Raw genomic sequence first — 24,136 nt, 5'->3', positions numbered from 1 at the left:
CCAGACCCTAATGTGCCAGATTCAAGTATGGCTAGCTGACTGCAAAAGCCCAAAGATAAACTCTCCTGGAAAAACTCCTTTGGGACTGACAAGTCTGCTTTTCGTTCTGCCTAAAGTTTGGGCCCTGCACGTTGATGTTGTCAAGGAGTGCCCGACACACAGGAAGAGGCGTGCGTTTCTGCCCCAACCTTGGGTCACTGTGCACGATCAGCCGGATGATGGGTGTCTTTATGAAACTGGCCTCACCGTGCTTCTAAGCTGTGTTTATGACATGATGTCGTTGTACTTGCACCTTCTCTTGTTTGCTTTGAGGGAAAGGCTGGGAGCCTAGAAGGTCTGGAATCCTGCCACTTGCTGCGCTCGAGTGTGCACGCGCCGCACCGGGAGCCGGACCGGAGAGGCAGGAGGCTGGCCAGCACATTCTCAGGTTTCCTTTCCTTCAGGCCTCTCTCTCACTCCCCTGTTGTTTTTCAGGTAGCGAAGCTGATTTTAGCTCCTCGAGCAGCACGGGCAGCATTTCCGCTCCTGAGGTCCATATGTCTGCTGCGGGAAGCAAGCGGTCCTCCTTTTCACGCAAGTAGGCGCCGTCTCCTGCTCTGTAATTATTGAGACGCTTTAGGCAGGTGACTCACCTGTACTTTATGTTTCTATAGAACCACCTGGATTACTGTCCGTTCATGATTTTGTTATTTTTCAGTGAGTAGGTTTTGGTTTTTATAATGGTTTGAAATTGAAACTTTCCCCTGTCCTACCAACTGTGGTCACAGGGCTTGACCAATATGTGTCTACCCGGTGGCTGTCTCTCATCCGGTCCTTGGCTGTGTGTCTGCTCGTCCTTCTCTGCTTTCTCTTTCTCTTGCTCACCCGTGTACTCACCTGATATCCACCTCCTACCTGCCCTCCTTCATGACTGTGTCATCTCTTGGCTGTGAAACCTCTGACTTCATAGTGACCCCTGAATACTCCCAACAGTCACTAGGGGAAGGGGGTGAAAAAAGACTAAAGTTAATGGCGTGGGTGGCCACCACCATAAAGAGACATTAGAGCAGAATAGCTAAGTATCTGTGCTCTGGAGCCAGGCTGCCTTGGTTCGAATGCCAGCTCCACCACCTATAGGCTGTGTGGCCCTAAGCAAGTTGCTTAACTTCTCTGTGCCTCAGTTTTCTCATATGTAAAATAGGACTATACCCATACCTACTTCATAGGGTTTATATACACATAGTGTGGGGTCAGTGCTTAGAACATACCAAGCATCAACAGATGTTCACCATGGATGCTATTTGGGTTGCGGGAAGAGAGGAACTGTGGGAAATCATGACCCACCATTCACATTTGGTAGGAAAGGTTGTAAGCCCTAGGACTCTCTCCTACTGTCAGTGACTTCATTCATTCAACAAGTATTTATTGAGCTTCTGCTATGAGACAGGTTCTGGAGATATGGCAGTAAACAAAACTCCATGGAAATTCTATTCATTCTAGTAGGAAAAAAAAACAATAAATACATAAATAATAGAATTATTTTTAAAAACACAGAGAGAGGGGCGCCTGGGTGGCTCAGTTGGTTAAGCGTCCGACTTCGGCTCAGGTCACGATCTCGTGGTCCGTGAGTTCGAGCCCCACGTCGGGCTCTGTGCTGACTGCTCAGAGCCTGGAGCCTGTTTCAGATTCTGTGTCTCCCTCTCTCTCTGACCCTCCCCCATTCATGCTCTGTCTCTCTCTGTCTCAAAAATAAATAAACGTTAAAAAAATTAAAAAAAAAAAAACAGAGAGAAAGGATATTGAGAGCAGTGGGATACGTGGTACATTTTAAATAGGCTGGTTCCAGGACAGCTCTGTGATAAGCTGAGCTCTGAGCCAGGGACCCGAACAGTTCAATGGAGTGAGCAGCAAGACACTGGGGATGATTTGTTTTTAGACTTTGTGCAGGTCACTGGACTTTCCCGGGCCGTAGTGTCCAAGTTTGCAAAAAAAAGGGTTGGACCACATAATTTTTAAGGTCTCTTCCTGGAGAAAAACTAGCTAATTTCTGGAAACTTGCATTCCCAGGATTCAGCAAGCAAATATTTCCCATTCCTCTTGGGTGAGCAGAACGTTTAACTGATGTTTATAAAGGGACCTGAGACCCTCTCTGGTGAAGTTTTATTGTTAAAAAACAAAGCTGAAGCCAGACAAGCAAACAAAAGCGTGAAGTCCACAATGAAAAAGCACAATTGTTCTATCCCCAAACACAATCTAATTTGGAAATAAAGTGCCTCTGGGATCACAGAACATGAATATAAACATTCTCAGTATAAATCAGATGTGGCTTGCTCTGAGAATAAACCATTTATCTAACCCATTCAAGAAAATTAGCACATACCATGGTACAAGGTATCAAAGAGCAGAGCAAAGGAAAAAAAAAATGGCCTGTGGAAGAGGCCAATTTTATTAAGCCTTGCAAAGAAGTTTGTGTTTGTGGTTAATTTCCAAGCTAATGTCAACAATACTGAGTGCCTTACAGAAAATTGTCTAGTCTGGAATCCATGGTTTCTCCAAGTGACTAAAAATTGACATGTTAATCATAAAATAGCTAAATAGAATTACATGCAAATCAGATACAGGCGTCATCAATGGAAAATTGGAATTGACAATGTTCTATCCATGATCCTCACTTTTTTTCTTCTTTTTATCTGACCCAGGCACAGAGCACAGTCAGTAGATTTCTGTGATGGGGTATCTTGGGCATCTCACGTAATATTTGTGCTCTGTAGGATCTTGCAGTGAGAACAGCTCCTCTAGATGGGCCGGGTATCCATGCCAAACTTTATTATTTTTTTTAATTTTTTTTTCATGCCAAACTTTATAATAGCTTATGATACTTTTAAATGGCTTGCTTCTCCTGTAATAAATGAATTTTCTCTGTGGAAAATTAGCTCCTGGGAGGAAGGTGAGCAGGAACATTTGGGGAAGGAGTGGGAGAAATAAACAAGTGGAGTTGGTGAGAATATTTTTGACAGGGGATTTAAAACACAAAACTTAAAGATTTACAAAGGATCTCTTCTTAATGAAGGCCAACTCTGCAAACATTTCTGAAGAATTCTCTTTCTTAAACTAAAATCCTAATCGGATCAGAGGCAGATAGAAATGAGAAGGGAAAAAAAAGATTGGAATTTGGAGTCAGAGAAACATGGGCTTTAGTTTAGCCTCCATTATTTATTAGGTACATGACCCAGAGCCCTGAGACTTACCATTCTGGAAAATGGGTTAATAATGGCATCTCCCTCACTGAGTTAAATGAGCTAATATATGAGTGCTTAACATGGTGTCCAGAATTTAGTAAAAGCGTCCTAAGTGGGTTTTAGTCAGTAGTGGTAAAAATGATACTAGTGGACATGATGAAGACGATGGCGATGGTGGTGATGATGTTCATATTAGTTTTCTCAGGCTGCTGGCCAAAGTATCACAGACTGGGAGGCTTACACAACAGGAATTACCTTCTCAACAATTCTGGAGGCTAGAAGTGCAAGATCAAGATGTCAGCGGGATTGGCTTCTTCGGAAGCCTCTCTCTTTGGCTTATAAAAGGCTATCTTGTCTCTGTTCCTCAACGTAACCTTTCTCTGTTCCTGTGTCCACGTTTTCTGTTCTTATAAGGACACTAGTCAGACTGGACTGGGATTAATTAAATTTAATTACCTTTCTTTAAAATCCTGTTTCCAAAAACAACCCCATTCTTAGGTACTGGGGGTTAGGACTTCGACATTATGAATTTGGGGGGTAGACACGATCCAACCCATAACAGTGATGATGATGATGATGATGATGATGATGATAATGTTACCGGGAAGTAAAGGACAATGTTGGGGGAGGGACTGAAATTCACCTAGGCCCCTTATGAAGTTGGTTCCCTTCTTCCCTTCTCCCTTTCTCTCACTTTCCATTTACTGTATTCAGGTATTCGGTAAGTGGGCAGGGTCCGCAGAATTCTGTCTCCTCTTTGTGGAAGGCATTCTTCTTGTCCACCACACCAAGGGATTTAGACTGGGCTGAGGAAGGTATCGTCGAGTTTGACTGTTCATGGCCATGACAAATATGGAACCCTAGCCTCTCCTTTGAAAATGTTTTGCAATGACTTTGTGCCCATATGTACTAGCACTTGAACTGAACTAAATGTAAAGAGCAAGACTGATATTTTTTTAAAGGAGCTTTTCCATTTTTTTTAATGTTTATTTATTTTTGATAGAGAGAGTGCAGGAATGAGGGAGGGACAGAAAGAGAGGGAGGGAGACCGAAGATCAGAGAGTGAAGAGCCTGATGGGAACATGAACTCAAGAACCGTGGGATCATGACCTGAGCTGAAGTCAGACGTTTAACCAACTGAGCTACCCAGGCGCCCCACCCCCCAAGACTGATATTTTTAAGCATGTAGTTTCTTTTTTTTAAGTCAACTATTATAGTCTAATAACTCATTTCCTGAAATATATTTGAAGATTTTATTGTACTATAGTAATGTTTAATATTTGAAGAGATTTTATTTATTCAGTATCGCAGGTGAGTTATTAAAAATTCCCATCTAACTTAATTTGTATCTTAGTGACTGCACTGTAGTAAAAGGTCAGTGGTGAATTCTTCAGGTAATAACCATATACATAGTACCTAATATACCTGTTTACAAGCTCCAAACAATATATTCTATTTGTGTAAAGTAAGAAGGAGGCATTTCTGTAGCATTCAAAAATCTGTATTTACATCCTAGTTTGGCTGTGTGTTCTTGGACCAGATTTTTCCCTGAACCTCACTCACTTCACATAACTGAATACTTCACACACTTCACATAATGTAAACGAGAGGTACCAGCTTTATAGCATGAAGCTCAAAATCAATGTAAAACTGTGTTCATAAAGCATCTGGAACAGGGCTGGGGCACAGAAGGTCATTGGTGAAGGTCGACTCAGAAGAGAATTCCCAGGTCAAAATTAGGGTTAGCTCCTTACTGTCTCTCCTGACTTGTAGTGTGGAATCCTGCATATTTCTCATTGTCACATTGAGAAATAGGCTGGTTGCAGTGGATTCGGAAGTGAAGTGTGGAGAAGCAGATCCAAGCCAGAGCCCGTCGTGTTCTTTTCTGCTGCTTATCCCAGCACCACTGGGCTGCTGAGTTGGTTTGTCACAAAGCCATCAGCCCATCTGTTCCATATAAAGTGTCCCCTTCTCACAAAAAGGAGGCAGAGTCCCTTTGGATGATTTCAAAAGGAAAGAACTTTTTAACTTTAGAATTTCGTGATGTTTCATTTATGTGTGATTTACTGGGTTGACAGCTAGTTGAAATTATATTTGATTTTGAGTAAGTGTGGTTTTGGAGCCAAGTATACCCACACGCACACTCACATTTACACACGTTTCTCATTGAGATGTGTCAGTTGAGTACAGATGTAAATCAGAATTGCAAAGAGGGGATTGTCAAAAAGCAGTACTTCTGGATGAAAGGTATCTTGTTCTCTTTTGTTTTCTTGTAATGTCAACAAGAAATATTTCTGACACAGAACTGTTATCCTATTTAAGTAATTTTAACATTCTCAAGATGCTGCCTTACATAGTGGGTGCCAAATCTCTGAAACGAGATTAATAGGGAAGTCTGAACAAGTTTTTCCTGTAATAATATCCTACAGCTGAATTGCCCTTAACATCTTATCAGATGCACTCACTTGCATTCTTTGATTGGATTTTCACATGGACTCTGTGAGGACAAAAAAAAAAGGTTATTATTATATATCCCCATATATTTAGTAGCTTACTTGCTCAAGTTCCTAGTAAGTGGCATTGCTAAGGCTCAAACCCAAATTATTCATTTAGCTGTCATTTAGGGAGCATCTAGCATGTGCCATGAAGTAGTGGGGATATAAAAGAACAGACTGTGTTCCTGCCTTCAGAAGGCCCTAGTCTAGTGGGAAAGACAAACAATTGTGTAGTTGTGAGACAATGCAATAAACCCCAGGATGCAAGTTTTCATGGAGTACTAGGGAACATTAAGGAGCCACACGTATACAAGCCTAGGGAAGGAAGAATCCAGAGAAGGCTGCTTGGAGTGGATTTCCATCAGTCTCGAAGTTGTAAGTATCCCAAGGGTTAGGGTAGGGAGTGGGAGAGCATTCTAGGCAGAGAAAATGATAAGTTGAAAAACATGAAAATGGTGAAGAGCATGGATCATCAGGAAAGTGTAAGTTGTTTGGAATTCTGGAATACAGCGGGGGAAGGGAGGAGTGGCAGATGATGGGTTCGATAGGTAGGTGGGATGGGTCCTCTTGAGGCCCTGGGGAGCTGTTGAATGGCTTTGAGGACAGTGATATCCAATTCCATTTTAGAAAGGCCACTCCAGCCAGAGAGTCAGCCTCCTTGCTTAGGGGGCAAAATAACAGGCCAGGGAATGAAGAAAGAGCTTTAAAACATTTCAGCAGTTAAACTATAAAGGTTGTGTTAAGTCATCGGGGATGGAAAGAAAATAGGTGGTTAAAACTGTAGGCTTGACACACTTATATGAGCTGTTTATCTGTCCTCTTTTCTCCTCTTCCTTTACGGGCAACCCCGTTTTTCCCTCACACTCCAAACGAACCACCCTCATTTTCTTCCGCCAGCATGAACCAAACCCAAACATTTTTAAGCTAAAACAGGTGTACTGGAATGAAAAACACATCTTCAAAACAGCCTCTAAAGTGAACCTAAACCAAATCAATATTTTACATGGTTTGTGTTCTTAACAGGCATTTGGGATTAATTCAAAACAAGCTTTATGGTCAGAAACTATTTGAAAGAACAGCAGAGGGTGAGGTTGCCTGTGCTAATGGCAGAAGGAAAGAAAGTATCAGTCAGGCGGCAACAAGGCCGTCCCTGAGGACGGTAATTATATTGCCCCTTTCGACTCTGAAGCTTGGATTTCCTTAGTAGTAACTGGCTTTTAGCAGGAGTTAAGTATTAGCATTTGAGCACTGGGAGCCCCAAGCATTTTAACATTTCTCATGTTTTCTCTCCCAGCCGAGGTCCCCATGGGCGGAGTAATGGAGCTTCATCGTACAAGTCTGGCAACAGCCCCCCCTCCCCACGGGAGAAGGACTTCCTGTCCATGCTGTGCAGGAATCAGCTGAGTCCCGTTAACATCCATCCCAGCTATGCGCCTTCTTCCCCAAGTAGTAGCAACTCCGGCTCCTACAAAGGAAGTGACTGCAGCCCAGTCATGAGGTGAGTGCTGTTCATCTCCCAGGTCGTGGGGCTTAGTGTGTCCTACTTGGTAAGTTTTCTTTAAAAAACTTAGAAAAAAAGAGGAGGCGGTTACCTGCGTGGCTTGGTTAAGCATCCAACTCTTGGTCTCGGCTCAGGTCATGATCTCTCAGGTTCATGACTTCAAGTCCCACATCAGGTTTTGCACAGTCAGAGCGGAGCCTGCTTGGGATGCGCTCTCTCTCTCTCTCTCTCTCTCTTTCTGTCTTTCTTTTTCTGTCCCTCCCCTACTCATGGTCTCTCTCTCTCAGAATAAACTTCAAAAAATTTAAAAACTTAAAAAAAGTTATGCATCTCTTGAGCTCCTGCCTTATTCTGTAGAAAGCCACTTCTCTTTCCTTTCCCGCACTAAGCTGATCCTTCAAGGGCAGCTGCAGAAAGAACTCAAACCATGATTTCTGGTAAGGCTCAGCAGCCCGGGGAGGGACTGGATAGGGAGGAAAAATGGCACTGTGGCAGGGGGAGGGTCCCCAGAACAGGCAAGAATCATCCACGTGTTCATTCAAATGTCAGGTATCTGTTGAGTGCCATGTTGTGCCAGGGACTGTGTAAAGCACTGGAAATGGGACAGTGGGCAGCAAGGAGGGTCTGTGTGCCGACTGCCCAGACGATACCAAAGACATTGCTCATCTAGTGACAAAGACATGTTAAGGCTTTTCTGCAAGTACCTGTTGCTGCGTGTGTTTGTAAGAGGTCAGGAGGCTGTCCAACTCAGTCTGGAGGGATCAGAGTAAATGACATTGAAATGAAATCCGAAAGTCAAGCAAGGAATTAATTAGTCCCTGGGGGGCATGAGGCTGCAGAAAAAAGGACCTCCACAACCAAAGGGGCCACAACAGGGGGACTGGAAGGTTGGGAGGTGGACACAGGCCATCTGGATGGAGTGCAGGTTCAGTGGGACCAGGGCGAGGGCTCCAGCGCTGGGGAGAAAGCTGCTAGCCCTCCTTCCTCGGCCTTCTTCCTTCTGGGTGGCCATTCTCGTTAGTCAGCTGTCTTCCAGCAGGGATGCCCAGCCCCGGCCAGGCCTGAGAGGGGGCGACATTCCAGCTCGGGAAGATTTCTACAACACCAGGCATCTCTCTTACAAGACACACACTCTGGTGACAGTGGAGTGGCCTTTCCCCTTTGGAATGAGGAAACTTTCCACCAAATCAGCACACTCTTGCCAGGGATTGATTTCGGAACTGTTTGAATTCAACTAATAACAATTGGGATGTTTAGGCAGTGGCACATTGTGTGGAAAGTCAGGCCGTCTCGCTCCAGTCCTTCCCCCCTCCACCCGTCCCACTCATTGTCCTCTAACAGTGCATTACTCCAAATCAGTCCACAGGCAGGCCTGTGCACAATCATGTATTATTTTGTATGAGGTCATTCTTAAGCCATAGAAAACTCCTCCCTCTCCACTGTGTACACCCTCTCCACAAACACCCTCCCCACACTCTCCTGAGTGATGAGCAGTCCTAAGATCAGCAGGTAACATTACAACCCCCTTCTTAAGTGAATCCTGCGTCATTGAGGTTTCAGACCCCGGTACCCAGCTGTCTTTCCTTCCCTAGCTGTGAGCTGTGCCGTCACTTTTCTTTTTATAGAAAAAGTAACATTTCGTTGCTTGGATTGTTTCAGGCGGTCTGGAAGGTACATGTCCTGTGGTGAAAATCATGGTGTCAAACCCCCAAACCCAGAGCAATATTTGACTCCTCTGCAGCAAAAAGAGGTTACAGTGAGACACCTGAAGACCAAGCTGAAGGAATCGGAGCGCCGGCTTCATGAAAGGTGAATCGGCATTCCTTGCACGCTGAGCTAAGGATGGTTTCTTTTTCCATGAAATGAAACACAAACCCACACTATAGAGAAATAGAAAAGAAAATTTTTTTCATTTTTGGTAAATTCCTGAAATCAGCCTTTCAAAGGAGCCATTTCCTATTCCTCAGTGATTTGGCTGTTTCAGGAGCACCGGGGACCCTCTAAGGTTTGAGGGGAACCTCTGCTTCTGGGTGTGTACAGCTCGGACATGAAGGGTTGGGTGTATGCGTGGCTATTTTTAAATAGCAGGAACACTGGCAGGAACAATCCCATACTTCCAGCAGTAAGGGTCACACATGGGGCCCCTATTGAGTCCTGTTTATCTCTCTGAGAGCGCGGACGGCCATGTGCACTATGATTCCTGCAAGCTATTTCTGGGCCGAAGGAAGAGGTTCATTATTCTTGGCTAAGTGTTAAGGTAAAAAACAAAAACCAAAAAAAAAAAAAAAAAAAAAAAAAAAAAGCCGATGCTTAAGAGATCTTATCACAGAGAAAAGACCTTTGACATCTTGGGGCAGGCCAGATTTTCTGCTTCATGATTTCCCTCGGAACTTTTTGGGATAGACGAATGGAGCTCTGACCAGGGTGGCTGAGAGTTCAGGGCAGGGGTGGCGTGAGTCAGACCTTACTTTCTGGAAGGCTTTGTTTATGATTTGAAGAATCCCTGTGAGGGTTTGAGCAGTTATGGCAGGGAAGCACGGGAAGGCAATGAAACTGGAGACTACTCCGGTCTAAACTTAGAGAAGCAAAATTAACAACATCTCCTCATGTATGTCAGGATCCTGACTGCCTGGTTTTCATATCCACTGAGAATATGAGGACTTGTATTTACATTGACTGTGAAGAAATTATCTATCAGGAGGAATCACCAACAAAGATCTTGAAATCAGGGTCCTGTGAAGGATCTAAAAAATGGGATAGATTTTCTTCAGTGTAGGATGGATCCACTAGCATTTTCCCCTGAGAAGAGAGGGAATAATTGACTTTTCACAAAGTCCTTGCAATATGCAGCATTTTATAATTCAAAAAAATTTCAAATTATTACTGGAATATGATCAGAACAGTTCTGCAAGGCTACAACTTACCAGTTTGCCTTCCATCTTTGATCGGTAATTAAAAGTGAAATGAACTTTACTTCCAGAAAGTGTAGATATACGAAAAAGGTGGTCTATGGACATAAAAGGAGGCTAAGAAACTCTAATGTGTCCTATTAACGAAATTTCAAATATTAAAAATGCTTACACTTCGCGCATTGCCTGACAGCACTCAAAAAGAAAAGAAAAGCAGACAATAGTCACATTTTTTATTCTGATTCTAGTTACTCTTCTCATTTTTGCTATTTTGCAATTAAGGGGGGCAGTTCCCGGCTAATACCTGTGAGAGAAAAGAAAAAATCAAAACTGATTTAACCTCCGAGTTTCAAGGGCAAGAGCCCGGGCTCCTGGCCTTGGGACAGAATCGCTAGGCGCCCGCTTGGAAGTTGACCTTGCCTTCTCCCTGCAGGGAAAGCGAGATTGTGGAGCTCAAGTCCCAGCTGGCCCGGATGAGGGAAGACTGGATTGAAGAAGAGTGCCACCGCGTGGAGGCCCAGCTGGCCCTGAAGGAAGCCAGGAAGGAGATCAAACAGCTCAAACAGGTCATCGAAACTATGAGGAGCAGCTTGGCTGATAAAGATAAAGGCATTCAGAAATATTTTGTGGACATAAATATTCAAAACAAGAAGTTGGAGTCTCTACTGCAGAGCATGGAGATGGCGCACAGTGGCTCCCTGAGGGATGAACTGTGCCTGGACTTCCCATGCGATTCCCCAGAGAACAGCTTCCCCCTCGGCCCCCCTTTCGGCAAGATGGCAGACGGGCTGTCTCCGGAGGAGCAGGGCACCGAGGAAGGGGCCGACGGCGAGCCGCTGGTGGGAGACGGTCTGGCCGACCGCACAGATTTGCTGGATGGCATGGTGACCGCCGCCACCGCAGAGGCCGGCGACCTGGAGCTCCTTCACCCCGCCCCTGCGGCAGCGGCCCTCGACGGCCTCCCCCTGGCGGCGGGGGAGGAAGAGGGCAGTGCGGTGGTGGAGCGAGCGGTGCAGACCGACGTGGTGCCCTACAGCCCCGCCATCTCGGAGCTCATCCAGCACGTGCTCCAGCTCCGGGACCCGTGGCCCTCGAGCTCAGCATCGCCTGACGAGTCCAGGGCTGACTCGACAGAAAGCTTCCCCGAGTCCGTCTCTGCGTTCATGGTGGATTTAACGCCAAGAAACCCCAACTCGGCCATCCTTTTGTCTCCCGTGGAGACCCCCTCCGCCACGGTGGATCCGGAAGCTCCCGCAACCCGCCTCATGAGCGAGCTGGATTTTGCAGGCCCCACGGAAGAGAGGTTGGACGGCATCATCCCGCTGTCGCGCGGGGCCATCGGGACGCAGTACTGGAGCAGCAGCTTCCTGGTGGATCTCCTGGCTGTGGCTGCCCCCGTGGTCCCCACTGTTCTGTGGGCATTCAGTACTCAGAGAGGGGGGACAGATCCCGTCTACAACATCGGGGCCTTGCTCCGGGGCTGCTGTGTGGTCGCCCTGCATTCGCTCCGCCGCTCCGCCTTTCACATCAAAACCTAAAATAGAAGTCGTCGTTTCCGTGTGCCAATCTGTCCCGTGCGTCGTGCCAGGTGGAGAAACAGCAGGTCGACTTGAGGCGGCCTCTAGTCTGTCGTTTTTGCTCCTCGGTATTTGATTTGCACTATATTTAGTTGAAGCCTGTTCACTGTTTAAAACCGGAGGTATCTTCAAAGGCATGGAGACCTGGTTCAAGTAAATGCCCCACCAGTGGTAGAGAAAGCATGCTCATGACCCTGCCGTGTCGTCTGAGGTACCCGTTCTTATCCTAGTGGTTCAGGAAGAGAAAATGCAGAGTTTGCACTTTTCAAGACAGCTTCTGTAAGGCTGGCATGTTATCTCCTTGCTTTGCTTTGTGCCGTTTTAAAATGTGTAATTGTTACAGCATTCCAATGGTCTTGTGCACAGCAGGGGACTGTAACCAAAAATAAAACTGTACTTGTGTAATTGGTTTGAAGAAGTCTTGAATAGCTCCTTAGCGTCTTACTTGGGGTTGATAAGATTTGAGTGTTTGCAATTTTTTACTAAATGTAGCTTCAAAGTCGTGAAATGGCTTGTTTGTTCCTAAACCTGTTAATTGATGAGACTGTATGTAAGTTTACGATGTATTAACTTATTTTTTGCTTATTATATAGTGTTTTATTGGAAATTGTTTGTAACCACACACTTCAGCATGATGAAAATAAAGATTAGTGTTTACATTTAAATAAATGTTTTATCCTCCCGTAAAATAGTTACCTGTGTGGTTTTACTTCTGTAAATGGTAAGAAAGGCTAAATGGATACTTTCTTCTTTATCAGTAGGGGTCTATAAAAAATGGACTTAAGAAATGAGAAAGAGGGAAAACAATGATTAAAAGAGGCGAGGATTTCCTACTCTGTCTTTAAAAAAGCATTGTTTCTGACTGAAAGTAGCTTTGATTGCTCTGAAATTACTGATACATTTGTTTGTTCATACATTTATTCACTAAGATGTGTTGAGTATTTTCAGAAAAGTTGGGTTGATTTTCTTTAAGCATGTCAGGGATGCAGAGGGGGAGAATGTGCTAGCACTGTATGCTTCCTCCCCTTGGAATAATAGGGTGGCTGGGAAGGATGAGGTAATATTTGATCTCTGTTACTGAGGTAATATTTGATCTCTGTTACTTTATTTGTCCCTTGTGAGGTGGGGTATTATTCTATTTTACAGATAAGGGAGCTAAACCTCAAAGAGGTAAAATGCTCACAGTTTCATGGTTCATCTCTAGAAGCCAGGATTTCAAGTGTCTGCAAAGCAAATGGTTTTTTCCACTCTACCACAAAGCGAAGAGAATATCCTAAGTTCTCACCCAGAGACTCTTCTTCCCATAGCACTTACCACGTTTAAACATACTGTATTTTGACTTTCTATGTCTTGATTATTGCCTATTTCCCCCACTAAAATACTAGGTCTCTGAGGGCAGGGATCTGTGTTCTGTTTTGTTCACAGATGTATGTCAAGAACTTAAAACAGTATGCATAGTAGGGGTTCTAAAAATTGTCGTTGAATGAATTAATTCACCCAACAAATACTTCTGGGTGCTGGGCACTTCACTGGATCAGTCACCAATACTGAAAGGGACAGATAAGGTTTCTGCCCTCAGGGAGTTTAGGTTCTGTCTGTGAAAGACACAGAACATGCCAATAAATGAAGAAAATCATTTTTGGTAAGTACTAAGTGCTAAGTACTTCCAAGTAAATAAAGTGTTTTGACCAAGAGTAACAGGAATAATGGTAAGGAACAAATCTCTGAAGAAATAACATTAGTACTGATGGATTAAAAAGTGCCAGGTATGTGCAGATATGGGAGTAAATTGTTGCAAAAAGAACAAAAGCAAAGGTTCTGAGTCAGAAAAGGGTTGGGCATGTGATGGGGCATCAAGGAGGCCAGAGTGGCTAGAGTGGAGGAAGAAGTGGAGTAAGCAGGCGACTGGGAGAAGTGGAGAGGAAGCTAGTTCATATGGGGCCATGTAACCATGTTAGGGTTGGTTTGAATTCCTTCCCGGTGCAATGAGAAATATGAATGGACTTTAAACAGGACAGTGATATAATCTGGGTTTTTTTTCTTGTTTCTTTTCTTCCTTTTTTTTTTTGTAACTATGGCTGCCATGTGCAGAAGGCGTTGTAAGCAGGCAGGAGTGGAAGCAGGGACACCAGGGAAATAGTCTAGATGAGTGATTATGACAACTTGAAGGTGGAAGTGGATATAGAGACTAACTTGAATAAAGATACAACTTAGAACTGAGGTGATTTGCAGAGAGATCGGATGTGGGGAGGGGAAGTGGTAGAGTTTAAGAAAGAGAGAAATTAAGGATGACTCTGGAGCACCTGAGTCAATGGTAGGGCCATTTACTGAGAATGGAAAGAGAAATGCATTAGGGAGAATAATAATTAATATATATTAAATATATATGTGGAAATGTCAAATGCATAATTTTACATATGACTGTGAAAATCACAGGAGTCATTGGGGCTGGAGTTATAAACCTGGGGCTTTTCAGCATTTACATACTATTAAAATGATGGGATGGATAAAATCATCCAGAGAGAGTATAAGGAAAGAAAGAAGGCCAAAGACTGAGTTGTAGGGCATGTCCACATTCAGATAGAGGATAGAGAACCAACAAACCAGGCTGAGAAGAAGCAGCCCAAAAGTAGGAGAAAAACCAGGTGAAGGTAGTACTGGGAAAAATCAAGAGAGGAGAGCGATTCAAGAGTGGAGTGGTCAACTGTGGAAATCCAACCAAGAAGTTGAGTAACAGGAGAACAGATGCATGCCCACTGGCTTTGACAAACTCTTAGTGACTGTCCAGATCATTTTCTTTGAAGAAATAGACGATTGAAGTGGGTTGGAGAGTGAATGGAAGAGAGAAAGTAGAAATCAACGTGTGCCGCTAATTTTTTAAATAAGTTTCAATGTCAAAGAGAGTAGGGAAGTTGGTAGTAGATACAAGGGGATAGGAATTACAAGTGTTTGTTTTATTTTTCAATATTGAGAGGATATAGAACACGTTTGTATGCTTTCATAGTTGAGAAATGGAAAGAAATTGATAACCTAGGAGAGAAAGGATTAAGTGAAGGAGAGAAGATGAGAAGGGATAGGATGTAGGGCAAGCGTGTGGACAGAGGTAGTTTGTCTCTGGTAGGACATTTCTTCTACTGGAATACACACGTGCCTGAGGGCACACATGGGCACTTAGCACACCATAGAGGAATTTGGCTGAAATGGAAGGGAAACTATTTCTGGAGGTGAATAATCGGAAGTGTCCCAAAATAATGAGCTGTGCTGACTCAGGTCCCTTCCTGTAGTCCAGCCTAGACCAATACCTAGATGCTGTTTTCTTCCTTACAGTCCCTCCCTATGTTTATTTTTAGTCATTGCTAAATTAAAGCATTTTTACCTTCAGAAAAATTATAAACTTGTTTTTGGTATCCACTGTTGCTACAGAAACGAATATAACACACAAACTCAGCACTGTTCTTCATCAATTCAAGATGGATGGGAAGATGGGCTCTGGTGAAGAATTCTCCATGAACCACAAATATTTATGTTGATTATCAAATTGGAGGCAGCTGATCACGAACAGTGAATTGCTTTGTTGTCATAACGATCTGTGTCCCTCTTTAAGTAAAACAAAAGATTCAAACAAAATTATCTCATCTGAAACATTGGACGCTGAGTATCCTATCCACATTGAAACGAATGTGTGCGAAGGTGAAACAGGAGATCCTGGACCAGTTCTGTTTTTCTTTTCCTCACCCTCTGTCTCCCCACCCTTCCTCCCCTTCTTCAGAGTTTCAGTCTGTGGAAAATTACTGCTTTTATTCAGAACAGTCTCTCACAGATGAATCCCTTGGAGTAAATAAAAGATGGAACATAGCTTGCCTTTCGGAAGCCCAAGGCGTTGGCTGGTTTTGTGGACAGGATGATCTGATCTCATAGAAAGAAGTACTCAAAGTTGCTTTCAGTAATTGTGTGCCTGTGATGAACAAATAGGCAGGAACATGGAAAAAGAAGAACAATTCTACTCTATTGAACAAACTGCTGTCCCATCAAAGCAAATGTTAAACATTTCCTACAGTTATGTGTGCAAACATTCCAATTTATAAGAAAAGATTTTTTCCCAAAGGGATATGCTGACCTTTCCAAGTCGAGCTGTTCGGAAAGGGGGGAAAATGCATTGCACTCAGATGCCAAGCGTTGCTGACATTTGTGACAGGAGAGAAAGGAAGTCTGTGATTTGAATCTGTCATAGGCCTTGCCTAAGTAGTGGTTGGGTCTGATATGTTTTTCTCTTGAGGACTTTTCATTTTAGAAGGTTTAGGGGTAGTTTCTAATTTCCATTTTGGCTCAGTGAGCCCTTCTGAGTCTACTACTTGTGTACTCTACAAAATTCATTTATTCCCAATCTTACCAGGCAAAGTGTGCACAATGAAGGAATAACCTAGGAAATTAACAATCAAATCTTGAAAGTATGTCAAACTCTCAGTTGTTCCAAACAAAAACAATTAGAAAGTCCACATAGAGTAAAACCATAGTATATCAGGTAATATTTTTAAATCTCTGGAAGACACACTGTGCTGTGACTGCTGATTCTCTTACAGTCACAATGGCTATAACTAATGGTTACAACAATAATTCCAAATAATTCTTAAAATCTCAAAAAGACTTAAATGCTACTCCGAAAAGTTGGTATTAAAAGATGTGAATACTTCAGTAGTGTTTAAGTTTTGTAAAAGGTGTATCTCTTTTTTTTTTAAGTTTATTTCTTTTGAGAGAGAGAGCAGCATGAGTGGGGGAGGGAGGGAGGGAGGGAGAGAGAGAGAGAGAGAGAGAGAGAGAGAATCCTAAGCAGGCTCTACACTGTCAGTGCAGAACCCAAGGTGGGGCTTGAACCCATGAACCATGAGATCATGACCTGAGCCAAAATTGGATGCTTAACCGAGCCACCCAGGCACCCCAAAAGGTGTAGCTCTTTTTTTTTTTTAATGTTTCAACATAAAAATCCCATATGTAAGTCACATAAAAGTGAATTTGGGTCACAGGACACCCAGCCCAGAGCCCTGCCATTTGCCTCCCTCTCCTCCCCTGCGGTGGTCTCAGTATCACCTCTGAGAACAGCTAGAAAACCAGTTCACTAAATACCAGCCAGTTCATGTAAGAGCCCCTGTGAGATACCTCTCAGTTCCCTGCACTAGTATTCTGAGTAATACTAAAGGGCTCTGTCCTCTCCTGTCCTAAACAAATGAAGGCTTCTTGGAGATGTTTTCTTTCTTTCTTCCTTCCTTTTTTAAATATTTATTTATTTATTTACTTACTTACATCCAAGTTAGCATATAGTGCAATAATGATTTCAGGAGTAAATTCCAGTCATTCATCCCCTATGTATAACACCCAGTGCTGATCCCAACAAATGCCTTCCTCAATGGCCCTTACCCACAACCCCTCTAGCAACCCTCAGTTTGTTCTCTATATTTAAGAGTCTCTTATGTTTTGTCCCCCTCCCTGTTTTTATATTATTTTTGCTTCCTTTCCCTTATGTTTATCTGTTTTGTATCTTAAAGTCCTCATATGAGTAAAGTCATATGATACTTACCTTTTTATCTTGTTGCAAATGGCAAGATTTCATTCTTTCTGACTACTGAGAAATACTCCATTGTATATATATACCACATCTTCTTTATCCATTCATCCATCGATGGACATTTGGGCTCTTTCCATACTTTGGCTATTGTCAATAGCACTGCTATAAACATTGGGGTGCATGTGCTCCTTTGGAACAGCACACCTGTATCCTTTGGATAAATAGCTAGTAGTGCAATTGCTGGGTGGTAGGGTAGGTCTATTTTTAACTTTTTGAGGAAACTCCATACTGTTTTCCGGAGTGGCTGCACAAGTTTGCATTCCCACCAGCAGTGCAAAAGAGATCTTCTTTCTCTACATCCTCACTAGCACATCTGTTGTTGCCTGAGTTGTTAATTTTAGCCATTCTAACTGGTGTGAGGTGGTATCTCATTGTGGTTTTGATTTGTATTCCCCTGATGATGAAAGATGTTGAGCATTTTTTCATGTGTCTGTTAGCCATCTGGATGTCTTCTTTGGAGAAGTGTCTATTCATGTCTTTTGCCCATTTCTTCACTGGATTCTTTGTTTTTTGGGTGTTGAGTTTGAGAAGTTCTTTATAGATTTTAGATACTAATCCTCTATCCGATATGTCATCTGCAAATATCTTCTCCCATTCCATTGGTTGCCTTTTAGTTCTGCTGATTGTTTCCTTTGATGTACAGAAGATTTTTATTTTGATGAGGTCCAAATAGTTTTTTGCTTTTGCTTCCCTTGCCCCCAGAGATATGTTACATAAGAAGTTGCTGCGGCTGAGGTTAAATATATTTTTGCCTGCTTTCTCATCTAGGATTTTGATGGCTTCCTGTCTTACATTGAGGTCTTTCATCCATTTTGAGTTTATTTTTGTGTATGGTGTAAGAAAGTGGTCCAGGTTCATTCTTCTGCATGTCACGGTCCAGTTTTCCCAACACTATTTGCTGAAGAGACTGTCTTTATTCCATTGGATATTCTTTCCTGCTTTGTCGAAGTTTAGTTGGCCATACGTTTGTGGGTCCATTTCTGGGTTCTCTATTTTGTTCCATTGATCTAAGTGTCTGTTTTTGTGCCAGTACCATACTGTCTTGATGATTACAGCTTTGTAATACATCTTGAAGTCCGGGATTGTGATGCCTCCTGCTTTGGTTTTCTTTTTCAAGATTTCTTTGGCTGTTGGGGTCTTTTCTGGTTCCATACAGATTTTAGGTTTGTTTGTTCTAGATCTGTGAAGAATCCTGGTGTTATTTTGATAGGGATTGCATTGAATATGTAGATTGCTTTGGGTATTATCGACGTTTTAACAATATTTGTTCTTCCAATCCATGAGCATGGAATACTTTTCCATTTTTTTTGTGTCTTCTTCAATTTTTCACAAGCTCCCTACAGTTTATAGATTTTTCACCTCTTTGGTTAGGTTTATTCCTAGGTATTTTGTGGGTTTTGGTACAATTGTAAATGGGACTGATTCTTTCTCTTTCTATTGCTTCTTATTGGTATGTAGAAATGCAACCAATTTCTGTGCATTGATTTTATATCCTGTGACTTTGCTGAATTCCTGGATCAGTTCTAGCAATCTTTTAGATTTTCCATATAGAGTATCATGTCCTCTGTGAAAAGTAAAAGTTTAATTTCCTCCTTGCCAATTTGGATGCCTTTTATTCCTTTGTGTTGTGCTTGCTGAAGCTAGGACTCGTGGAGATGTTTTCTAATCTTTTCTCATACATGTTTGCCAGTGATCTCTTGGTTTAACTGTGAAGACGATCTCTCATTCTCAGTACCGAGGCCATAAAAACATTTGGGACCATGATGATGCAGAATGATTCTGGCTGTAAAGCCCACAGCCAGCCCCCTTGTGAATGCTTTTAGAGGCAGGCATCCTGCCTTCTGCTCCTCACTGCCCTAGAGTTCCTCCCCATGGTGATCTTCTGATCTGCCTTCAGGGATAGTTTTACTTTCATTCCCGGAAGCTGTCATTTTTGGTCAAAGTAATTTTGAATAACTTTGAAAAATTTTGCCTGAGTAGAACTGTAATGAACTGGAGTATGAGAACTATTAACAACTGCAATATTTCTCCAATTTGATGGTGTGGTAAAGCCCTCCTTCCCCTTCCTCACAATCAAATAGCTCACAGTGTTTGAAATGGTTTTCCAGCCTTACTTTCTACAGTAAACAATAGGTACTGGCATTTTAAACTGACCTTTAATTCTTCTGAACCAGTACATTATTTCTGGCTTATTGGTTATGTAGAGAAAATGAACAACGAAAGCAGTCTTAATAATGTTCACATCTCCCACTGAAAGTAGTATACAGAAAAAAATTTTTAAAATGATCACCCATGTACTTATTATTTATTTTGAGAGAGAGAGTGCACGCACGCGAGCAGAAGAGGGGCAGAGAGAGAGGGAGGGAGAATCACAAGCAGGCTCTGTGCTATCAGTGCAGAACCTGACATGAGGCTCGATCCCACAAACTGTGAGATCATAACCTAAGCCAAAATAAAGAGTTGGAAGCTTAACCGACTGAGCCACCCAGACACCCCTCACCCGTGTACTTATCTTACTCCATAAGGGTTCCTTCTAATCAAGATAGGCAATTATGAGGTTCAGGTGCACTGTGAAGCTTCAAAAAGAAATAAAAAACATCTGTATTTTTATGTGCTTTAAACTTAAATGAAATAAGTTAAATATATCTATATCCTTATGCACATCTTACTTCATTTACCATTACAAAAAATAGTCAAAAAAATTAAAAATTTGTTTCACAGGCCAATATATCTAATGATGATGACATTGTCTCCATAAAATAGGTAAGCACTGATTTTATTTAGGAATAATCACCACATTTGGAAACTGCCTTGATGTGTAAATGAAGGACTATTTTAACAAATAAAACTGGTTTGGGGCAAAAGTTATTATCTTATAATGAGCTAAACTGACATAAGAATAAGAAACCATAATGCTCTCTCTCAGCATACCACCAACTTAGAGTATGTCCTTTGAATTTCCTATGCACAGAAATGATTTTTTCTGTGCCATTTACACTCTCAACCAGATCCTAAAGACACATGTTAAGAACATAACTGGACAAGGTCATAGACACATTTTGTAGCAGGAAGGTCTCTGGGTACAGCACTGACCTACACATGCACAAGAACTGTGACCTTGGCATCACTGAATAATGACCCAATCGGGGTGCCTGGGTGACTCAGTTGGTTAAGCATCTGACTTCAGCTCAGGTCATGATCTCACGGTTCATGAGTTTGAGCCCCACATCAGGTTCTGTGCTGACAGTTCAGTGCCTGGAGTCTGCTTCGGATTCTGTGTCTCCTTCTCTCTCTGCCCCTCCCCCACTCACACTCTCTCAAAAATAAATAGATGTTAAAAAAATTAAAAAAAAATAATGACCCAATCAAGTGACCTAATAGTCATAATTTTACAACTGCATGAATATAAACCATATTTCATTTTGCCTTGATTATATAATATCTGACCCAAGTAAACTGGGAATACAGTCATAATGGCATTGGCACTCAACTACAGTTATTTATATGAAAATAAAAGCCAAGCTAATTTCCTTATTAAAGAAGTTCTTAGGAAACAAAAATAGGTGTTATCTATTATAATTTGTAACATCATTTTTATTGAGAACTAGAAAGGAAATTCTGATGGCAAACTTTGTCAGGTGGTAATTTCCAGCAAAGAGGCCTTAAAAATCATAGTCCACAATAATGCTGATTAACCACTAAGGTCATCTGCTCTCAAAGCTTGCTATTTTCCTGTTATTCAAACATGCAACTGCCTGGTTTCTTCATATGTGAGATGGGGTAATGTCTACCTTACTGGACTGTGAGAAGTCATTGATATAATTAGATTCTCAGTTCTGAACACATAAAGCTTTCCCTTTTGTAATTAAACTTGTAGTTCACCATAAAGGTGTATTAAAAGTAATATGGCAAAATCAGTCAACTCCCACTGTCCACAGGAACGGGGCTGCCAATAGAGCACAGCAAAATGTGGAAAGTGTACAGGGCCTCACAACGACCACTTGCTGAGTGTTTATGTATGAGCCAGGCACTATAATAGTCTCAGTACTTAAAACCACCATCTCCATTCAAATGATTTGCAAACTCAGGCAATTTTTTTAATACTGCACCATTGCTACAACTCTGAGAATTCTGAGCTCTCACAATTGGTGCAATCAGATCGATACATAGCAAATCATTAATATCCTTGGAAGTTCCTGGAAGGAAGGCCACAGACTGGTTGGCCACAGACTTCTGGTGAAAGTTTTTTTCTTTTTTTTAATTTATTTTGAGAGAGAGAGCGAGCGAGTGAGCAGGGGAGGGGCAGCAAGAGGAGAGAATTCCAAGCAAGCCCCAAACTATGATATGAAGCTCAAACTCACAAACTGTGAATTCATGACTTGAGCCAAAATCAAGATTTGGATGCTTAACCAGGCAACCCTCTAGTGAAAGTTTCTATGCAAAAGATACTGCTGGTGGATTAGCAAGGTCAGTAGCAGGTAGTCAGGGTAGAAAGGTGTGTGTTGCGGGGCCAGGTGTGTGTAGGAAAGTGTGTTCCTAGAATAGGGTCTGTTTCCACCTCTAGAAAACCAAGAGTTTTGGTGAAAAGAATCTTATTACTCTCTGGGGTGCCTGGTTGGCTCAGTTAAACGTCTGACTTCGGCTCAGTCATGACCTGACAGCTCGGGGTTCAGGCCGGGAGTTGGGCTCTGTGCTGGCGACTCAGAGCCTGGAGCCTGCTTTGGATTCTGTCTCCTTCTCTCTCTCTGCCCCTCCCCTGCTCACGCACTCTCTCTCAAAAATAAACATTTAAAAAAAAAAGAAAGAAAGAAAAGCATCTTACTACTCTCAAAACTTACCTCAGTTACTTACTGAGCATGCCCAATGGTCATGACTAAGGGGCATGGCAGATAAGAGGTGGGAAGCAAAGTGAAAAACAGCTGAATACAAAAGGAATCACAAGTTGATCCTATAACCTTGGAACAACTTTGGTTAAAGTGAAGTAAATTACATGAAGAAAAAAAAAGGCTCCTTGTTATTAGGAGAGAGGACCTCAAATTTTAAAAATCTTTGTAAATGGTAAACACAAGTTTACTAAGTTATTCACTACTGAAATAAGCTCTTCATGGACCCACCATCTTCTTCAGCACTCCAGTTCACTGGAGGGGAGAAACTTCTTCCCGGAAGCAAACCCCCACCCCTCAATGTGGTTTCAGCCGAAACTACTCACCACAGTAACTTAATTTTCTTACACACCTTATGAAAGATTTCTTTTAAACAAGGGGCTAAAGACTGTGAAAATAGTTGCAGTAGGTTATCTTAAAGCTGAACTACACAGGATTAAACAAGGTGTGTGTTAGATATATCAGGCCCAGACCATCCCTTAGTACTTACATCATTAATGACAAAACTTAGGCTTTTTGGAACACTGGCCATGGTTAGATTTGCACTATACTGGTAGCATATAGAGTGGTGTTGGATGCTTGATCCAGGTACCAGTTTCTGTAGCTACCACCTTCTTCCCAACCACCAATCTTCAACTGAGAATAGTCACCATACTGGCCAGAGGCAAGTGCACATCAAAACTGAGGAATTTAAATGCTGAATTTTAAGTTCTCAAATGTTGACTCAGTTAAATTATGCTACTAAAAAAGAGCCAAGAGTCAACTAGAAGATATCCCTAGCTACAGTTTAATAAGAGGAAAATAAGTGGAAACCATACACACACACACACACACACACACACACACACACACACACAAAACAAAGTTTCACATGTCTGCACATTACTTGGTACCTCAATACATGAAATGCATAATTCAAATAATGGGTAGCACTTCACTAATTCTATATATGACTATCCATATTTCTTTTTTACTTTTACTAATAAGCTCCTAGAACTGGTAATTCTTAATTAAAATTCAAACAAAAACAGAGAGTATAAATTTCAAAGCTAAAAGAGCCAGTTTGTTACCATGAAGTGTTTATCATATGTATTTAACAACACAACTTCTTTCGGGACCATATTATACCCAAACTGAACACAGGTATTCAGTTTACATATCAAAAGAGGCTTAAAAAAAAAATCCCAGAATTGTTATTCATTCTTTCCATAAGAAAAATCTCGAATTAATCATACAAACTATAATTTCTAACCAGTTTTTACTTCTAATTAAACAAAAATCAAAAAACCAACAAAAAACAAAATCCCACACTCATGAAAGTCATGACCACAGCAGACTTCAATACTTGTCAACTGTTGGGAAAAAGCAGTAAAATTTATTGTGCTAAAAGAGAGGTTATCCTTTATGAACACCAAATTTAGAGAAATCATGTAGCATTCCCATGAACAAAAATAAATAAATACAAATAAGGGAAGAGAATACTTTTATTACTAAAAATTTAAGTCTAATTCTATATAATTGGGAGTATATTGGCAGAAACTCAAATAAACCTAATGATTGAAAATGTGGCTTGGGACTGTAAAAAGCAGCTTTTTACCAAAGTTAAATTTCAACTGATTCTACAATCATATTTAGTCTGGGAGCTTAGAATAAGGACCCAGGGTGATCTCACTATATAGTCTGTGATTTTACTATGAAATATTTTAAATTCTAACAGATCAGCAATAGTTTAGAGTACTTGTAACATTAAAAAAAAAACCCACAGAATGTTAATTTTGGGCAACAACTTTTATGAAAGTAAAAATCTTTAAAAATTCTAAAGCCATAGAAAATCAGACTGGATGTATTTTAATTGGGGAGAAAAATTAATGGAATTTTAAACTATCAAATCTATTTCTTTCCCATAAACACAGTATGTATCTTTTTCCTTGAA

The 24,136-nt window shown here is 41.8% G+C and overlaps 1 protein-coding gene across 4 annotated transcripts in view; it reads left to right on the top strand.

The window, feature by feature from the left end:
* Positions 1 to 12,391, top strand: part of SYBU (syntabulin) — a 112,716-nt gene extending 100,325 nt beyond the window's left edge. For all 4 annotated transcript variants that reach the window (XM_058698859.1, XM_058698856.1, XM_058698858.1 and 1 more), the window contains 4 exons: positions 475 to 577; positions 7,008 to 7,211; positions 8,874 to 9,023; positions 10,557 to 12,391. In XM_058698859.1, coding sequence (XP_058554842.1) covers positions 475 to 577; positions 7,008 to 7,211; positions 8,874 to 9,023; positions 10,557 to 11,661 — 1,562 coding nt within the window. In that variant the 3' untranslated portion in view covers positions 11,662 to 12,391. The remainder of the gene's footprint in view (positions 1 to 474; positions 578 to 7,007; positions 7,212 to 8,873; positions 9,024 to 10,556) is intronic.
* Positions 12,392 to 24,136: the final 11,745 nt, after the last annotated feature.

The sequence above is a fragment of the Neofelis nebulosa genome, chromosome 14 (assembly GCF_028018385.1).
Source record: "Neofelis nebulosa isolate mNeoNeb1 chromosome 14, mNeoNeb1.pri, whole genome shotgun sequence".
Lineage (NCBI taxonomy): Eukaryota > Metazoa > Chordata > Mammalia > Carnivora > Felidae > Neofelis > Neofelis nebulosa.
This window is presented reverse-complemented; position numbering and strand designations above follow the sequence as displayed.